Source organism: Citrus clementina, unplaced genomic scaffold (genome assembly GCF_000493195.1).
Source record: "Citrus clementina cultivar Clemenules unplaced genomic scaffold, Citrus_clementina_v1.0 scaffold_7, whole genome shotgun sequence".
NCBI lineage: Eukaryota > Viridiplantae > Streptophyta > Magnoliopsida > Sapindales > Rutaceae > Citrus > Citrus x clementina.
The window spans coordinates 4,841,133-4,847,674 of record NW_006262075.1 but is presented as its reverse complement, the minus strand read 5'-3'; the positions used below and the strand labels follow the sequence as shown (position 1 = coordinate 4,847,674).

At 35.5% G+C, this 6,542-nt stretch overlaps 1 protein-coding gene across 1 annotated transcript in view; it reads right to left on the bottom strand.

Annotated features, from left to right (window-relative positions):
- The window catches only part of LOC18037022 (nodulation receptor kinase), a 5,803-nt gene extending 1,285 nt beyond the window's left edge, over positions 1-4,518 (bottom strand). Inside the window, 12 exon segments of the mRNA XM_024180863.1 lie at positions 2-45; positions 189-257; positions 332-458; positions 736-959; positions 1,608-1,780; positions 1,874-1,945; positions 2,038-2,109; positions 2,389-2,460; positions 2,627-2,777; positions 2,855-3,339; positions 3,427-3,949; positions 4,422-4,518. Of these exon segments, the coding sequence (XP_024036631.1) occupies positions 2-45; positions 189-257; positions 332-458; positions 736-959; positions 1,608-1,780; positions 1,874-1,945; positions 2,038-2,109; positions 2,389-2,460; positions 2,627-2,777; positions 2,855-3,339; positions 3,427-3,949; positions 4,422-4,518 (2,109 nt within the window).
- Between the last annotated feature and the right edge of the window lie 2,024 nt (positions 4,519-6,542).

Genomic DNA, 6,542 nt, shown 5'->3' with positions numbered 1-6,542 from the left:
TATGTATGACACTTCTTCCAGCAAATGTGTGAAGATACATCAAACCTGAACAATGAAAACACTCATAAACGTCTGGTTTTCTCAATTTTGGGATCAGCAAAATGTGGATCAACGAAATGATTTTATACGTCAAGTTATTTTCATATGCATCTTGTTTTTGGTCGACGATCAATTAGAATATCACTTACCTCGAGCAGCCCCTAGGGCAATGGAAAGTCTAGTTGGCCAGTCCAGAGTTTTCCTTGTTGATGCTTCCCCTGTAAAGAATCTGTTATCAGCAAGTGATGAAGAACAAAAGAAATCAACCGAATAGGCTTTCGATGAAAATTACCATAAAGGCGATCCTGTAGAGAGCCATTGGACATGAAAGGATATACAAGGATTTGTTGGTCATTTTCACAACAATAACCAAGAAGAGGCACCAGGTTCTCATGCCGAATAGCTGAGAGAAAATTTAACTGTAGGATAAGATTAATAAAGAGTCGTCAGAAGGGATATATTCAAGTCAAAACCATATAAAAAGAGAGAATGAATCAGAATTTCATTGAAAATAAATACAATGCAATATAATTTAGAATGTACAAGTGGTAAATATAGGAGGATGAGGGATAATTTATAACAGGTCAGCTCCATGAGCCAAGAGAAATTTGGGGTGTCGATTAGGCAGTGAATGTTGATATGCATTGCAGCATGGAAAAGTCTAATAAGCACAGCTCTAAGGAAAGACTAATTCACCTCATTTTCAAATTCTCGAGTTCCCTGGGTTGACGTGGATGACCGGACCTTCACTGCCACTTCTTGACCATCAGGTAAAGTCCCCCGGTACACTGATCCAAAGCCTCCTTCACCAATCAATGTTTTATACTGCTGGGTTGCAGCTTCTAAATACTGCAGACTAAATATCTGTACAGGCATTGGCTTCACAGGATCATCCATGCTGTCTATTGAGAATACTAAATCTGCATTATATAGAGAATCTTCATCAGAATGCTACTTCGCAAATCAGAATATGCACGAGATAAATAATTGAATCTACTGAACGCCAAACTGGACAGTGATCACATTTTGAGCAAATATAGACTTCCATAAATTTCCACAGATACAATGATCCTTGTGACTGAGTGAAAAAGAGCTTCTCATTTCTGGCTGAGTGACAGTATATACTTTGATCTATTCTAGTCGTCTCAATGGAAATAAAATTCTTTTCTTTCATGCACCCATTACAAAATGAGACTTAAAAACATGTTGAGATCCATGTTTCGGCACTTTTTTTACATGTACTTGTGCACCTGAAGCGGTGGAATTAATTTTGGCAACAGAACGTTCAGTATAGATGATATGTTCATTCATTCTTTTAATTTAAATCGTGTCCGCAAACTCATGAAACTATCAAACACTAGCGTCTCTGATTTATAAATTACATAAGTAGAAACCACAATTTTCTGATATTAAAAATCCATAGAGCAGAGGAAAAATCAAAGATTGTAGCAGATGAGAAAATCTTGTTTTAGCTTCTAAATTTGAAATTGAAAATGCATTTAGTTTTGCCTACATCCTAACCAGATATGTCGGATTTCATTGAACAAAAAGGTGATCGAATTACTCACTCTTTGTCATCGGGTATCCTTTCCCTTCTAATTTTCCCCCGGCAATAGATTTTCTTTTGTAAAAGCAAACTACAAAGATCCCGACTGCAACGGTAAATAGGAAGGTTCCACATACAGCAATGCCTATGAGAATTCCTTTATGTGTTGATTTTTCACTGCCACAAAATCCCCGGCTGAAAAATAGATGAAGAATAAATCAGTTTTATTTTTTCTCTTGTTCCCCCTTTTCATATCCAACTTTTAGACATAAGAAGTAGAGTTCATACTCTGTGGTTAGCCTTGAGCCATTAAAGGTGGAAGGAAGATCTTTATCCAAATGAGGATTGCACCCAAAGTATCTGAAAGAAGCAAGTCTGTAAGTACCAACCAAGACCCAGCTTTCATATTACTACTTTATTTATGAGAACACAATATGTATTAAACAACTCACAATGTTTTCAAATGAGGAAGCAAGAAAAGAGAGTCTGGAAGCCTTCCCTCAAGATTATTGTGACTCAAATCCCTGATAATCAAGTGTAAATCAATCAAATGATGAATCATATGCCAAACTACTTGCAGATTGCTCTATAATCTAAGTGGAAGATGCAAAATATTGATAAATAGTCAATGTAACATGAGACTAACAGCTAAAAGATCCATAAGAGGAGCAAAATATTGATAAATAGTCAATGTAACATGAGACTACAGCTAAAAGATCCATAAGAGGAAATCTCCGTAAAGTAGGATATACAAAATCCTGACATGACTAATGTACAGATAGAATTTAAAACTCAAATCATACAATTTCTCTAGGTGGGTCAGCCCAGTGACACCAAGAGGAAGTATCCCTTGAATTTGACCTGAAGAAAGATCCCTGCAAGATAATAATGAGCCATACAGATTAGTATTTAAACAGGTACATACAGTAGAAAAATTTGGAATCACCCACGTAAGTTCACAAGATAAAAATAAGCACGTCATATTCACAGTGAACCCAACTTCCAAAATCTCCAGAAGATGAATTAAAGAAAAGAACTTACAGCCCAGTGATGGCAATGGAACCATTTCTTGTATTGCAGAAAACACCTTGCCATGTACTAGGACGGCAAGGGTCTCCTGACCAACTCTCCAACACTCTATTCTCTTTGTTATATTTCTTCAACTCATCCCTCACCTTCCTTATCACATTCACTGAAAAAAAACGAAGTCAGAGAAAGAAAATGACACCTAATAAAGATTGTGTGCGGGAAGCAAGTATTGGAGATTACCATCTGCTTGGTTAGTCTCTTGAACCCATTGCCGCACCTGCAAGATTTCATAAGCGTTACAAATGGGTCCAAACACAGACCCATTGATGACATTAACTAAGGTCAAGTTGAGAGACCCATTTGCAGTGACATTCAGAGCAAGCTTTGCATAGTTGGACCCTTGAACCAAAATGTCAAATTTCTCCTTCTTCCTCCCATTGTTTATAAGAATATCAAACACCCTTTGCCCTGAAGACTTGACAGAGTCATTGAGTTCAAGAAAGTAGAGAATCAGAGTGTAGTTGTAATCCCCTGAATCAAGGTCAGTGTGCAGGAACGTCAGTCTGTTCGGGTCAGTTAAAGCAGTTTGTAGAACCTGGAGAGGCACTGTCACTTTAGCATTGTTGTCGGAAATGTTGGTAGTGAATGATGTACTGAAAGTTGTTGGTTCAGGACTTAATTTTGGTATCCAAATTCTGTCAAATGGATCATCAGGGTACCTGAAACTGCCAAATATCAAGTAATAGACATGTCAATTTGAGTGTAAATTGCATTTCCTTGGGCCTTGTAAGGAAATTAAGCAGATACCTTACCTTAACTCATTGTCACTTCTCCCCAGATCATATCTACCAACCAATTTCAAAACATTAGCAGATTGCCCAGGTAGATACTCTGTATCATTTAGGGGCCTTACTTCAAGCCCTGAAATGTAAGGGTCACCGTCCTTCTTGTCTAAGCAGAAATCAATGTAATCATTAGCAGCCTTAAAAATTCCCTCTACCACGGAGTCCTCTGTCGAATTCACCAAACTTAGCGGTGTGACACCAACCAGAACATTAAAGGATGAAATCAAAGGTGTCTCCACATTGTCACCATTAAGGAATGTGCCTCGTATCAAATAGTCTTGACCCTTAATTGTTGACAAGTTATAACATCTTTTTCCTGAATCAATGCCAAAATCTAGAACTCTATCATAAAATTTATTGTTCACAGCCGGCCTTGTAATGGCGCGGCAATCTTTTTTATCAGGGAACCAGGCGTCGTCCGGTTTCCAATTTACAGGGGGATATTTTCCAATAAAATCCGAATCGGCACAGCATGCTATGCTCACAAAATCTGCCAACAATTTTACATTTAAAAGAATAAAAATCTTAAGTCAGCACGTACACTAATAATGACTTTGAAGCAATATTAGCCCTTAAAGATCCCATCATATTATTGATTCCCTGAGTAAGTATGTAAAGATCGCGTCCAACATGAACAAATATAAAGTTATTCTTAATTATGGTTTCACATCCCAGCATATAAGATTTCCATTTTTAATCATCACTTTTCCAGTGGATCTGTTAAATGTTTTACGCGAAATTGTTTAGCTAATGAATGAGAAGGATCATTCTGCCTCCACCTAATTAAGCTACTGACGTGGGACTTAAAATTAAATTCAAGCAACATAAATCTTTGGATCAAATTGCATAAAATTGAACTGAACTAAAATTAATGAAAAGGAACAAAAAAAACAAAATTATCAAAGAAATTTAGTCAGCTGTCCATCTGAATTCTTGTGAACGAAGTAAGCTCATATACTGACCTTTTTGTGCACAAGTAGATCGTATTAGTACGATGAAGCAAATGATTACAAAACAGTCAACACGTCTTACAATCCAATCCTCCAATCTCTCCATCATCAACTCATCTTAAAAGGCACACGCCGCCCCATTGAGTTATTAAACTCATAATCAAACCAGCATGCAAATGCAATATTCTTGTATCAAATATCCAATAACTCTTGAAGATATTGATCAATAATTACTAGGCTATCTAGGAGCCCTTATGGATGAATCATTAATCTTGGACCCACGGCGACTAAAGAGCATCACAAATGCCAGAAATTTTTGAAGAAAACAGAAAGTTTTTGTTTGAAAACTTGAGTTTGACTTGCAAAAGCTAGGAAATTACCGGAGCGTATAGTGTGGGAAGATGAGAGAGCGACGTTGGAATTAGAATAATACAAAAAAGTTGATAATCAATTTACATGTTAATTAAAATATTGCTATTAATAGTGTTATTAATTTATGTTTCGGTAGTGGAAAGTAGTCAGCATCAGTGTTATAAAAAAACTTAAAATATTAAGGCGGAGCAACCCTTCATCCTCGACCACTTTCGTCTTTCTTCTTGTCAGTTACCATGCATGCAACATCATGAATATGGCTTTTAGCTTCTCTTAGTAATACTCCAATTCATAAGTTTTATTCAAATTTATCCATGTTTGGTCACGTTAATAAACAAGACTCCAAGTTGCATGTATCATATAAATTACAGGTTAAATAAGTTTAATGAATACAGTGAAACATGATTTGATAGAAAGTAAAAATTTCTATAAATATAACTCGAATTTAACGTTTGTTCCCAGCGACCGGCAGCCCACTTTTCTGCAGTTATTTATGTTAATTTTTCAAGAAGTTGAAAAGGGATTAATCAGAAGCAATCACTAATCACCTTCATCAGTTGCATACTCATAGATCGCATAGGTAAATATAATTAATAATTACTTCTTAGATCTTTTGAGGAGTAATGCCAAATAATTTAACAATTTTTGCCAGTACATCATGTAATTTTTATTATAGGCCGGGGCAAAGATCACGATTTGTCCCATTAATTTCAAAGAAAGTGACGATTGTGAGGCTGGAGTTTGACTATAATTGATTACGAACAACAAGCTTTCTCAAATGGAGAGATGAAGTATATATGATCGTGATTAGATTATTCGCCATCATCAAGGATGAATAACATACTCCATTGAGAGTACTTACAGAAAGATCTTAAGCGAAATGATCTCCATCAAGTCAATATACCACTATATACGTAATCATCAAACCTAGTAACACATATCAAAATAAAATGTATAAAAATGATTTTTAATTTCATAATTAGTATACAGTTGACAACATCATCGCCTAAAACTTTCGAGCCAAAATTTAAAACTCATGCAAATTGTTTGTAACTGTTCTGCAAAATTTAGATTAAAATTAATTACAAGAAACTAATCCTACACACACGCGTATGTTTAAGTTAATTATTTACGTATGTTATAATGCCCAATATTGGAAGTGTCAATGTCCACTACCATTTACAGACAAATGATATGAGTTGTAATTCCCATTAGCGGAGGTGGCAAGAGATTGGAAGCTATGTGTTTTCCAGATGGGAAGAATGAGATGTTTCTGACATTTAGTGTCTCTTTAGTCTTTACTTGGTCATGCCAACAGTTGTTCTAGTTACCTGCTCGAAGGTTCGTAGCAAACAGGCAAACCAAAATCCGGTCATTACAAAGCTTCGTAAATTCATGTAATTAATTAACAGTCTGCGTTTCAGTTGCTGATACATACTGACTGATTATTATTTTTAAATTGTTAGCGATTTCATTTACTTGGTCTTTCTGATTGCTGACTTTAGAAGCGTGTAAATAGGTTTTGAGAAGTTCAATTTGACTTCACACCTCACTTTATTAATTATTATTATTATTATTATGGAATCGCAAGGTAAGTAATCATTGTTTTAAGTCTCCTCATGTTAAGTATAGGAGTAAAATTTCTCTTAATTTAAGAGTAGATCAAAATATTTTTTCTGCTATATTTGGTCTTGATAAACTCAGGCGTTTATAGTTTGAAGATTCGTCAATAAACAGCCTAATATTGTGTGTGTTTTTTTT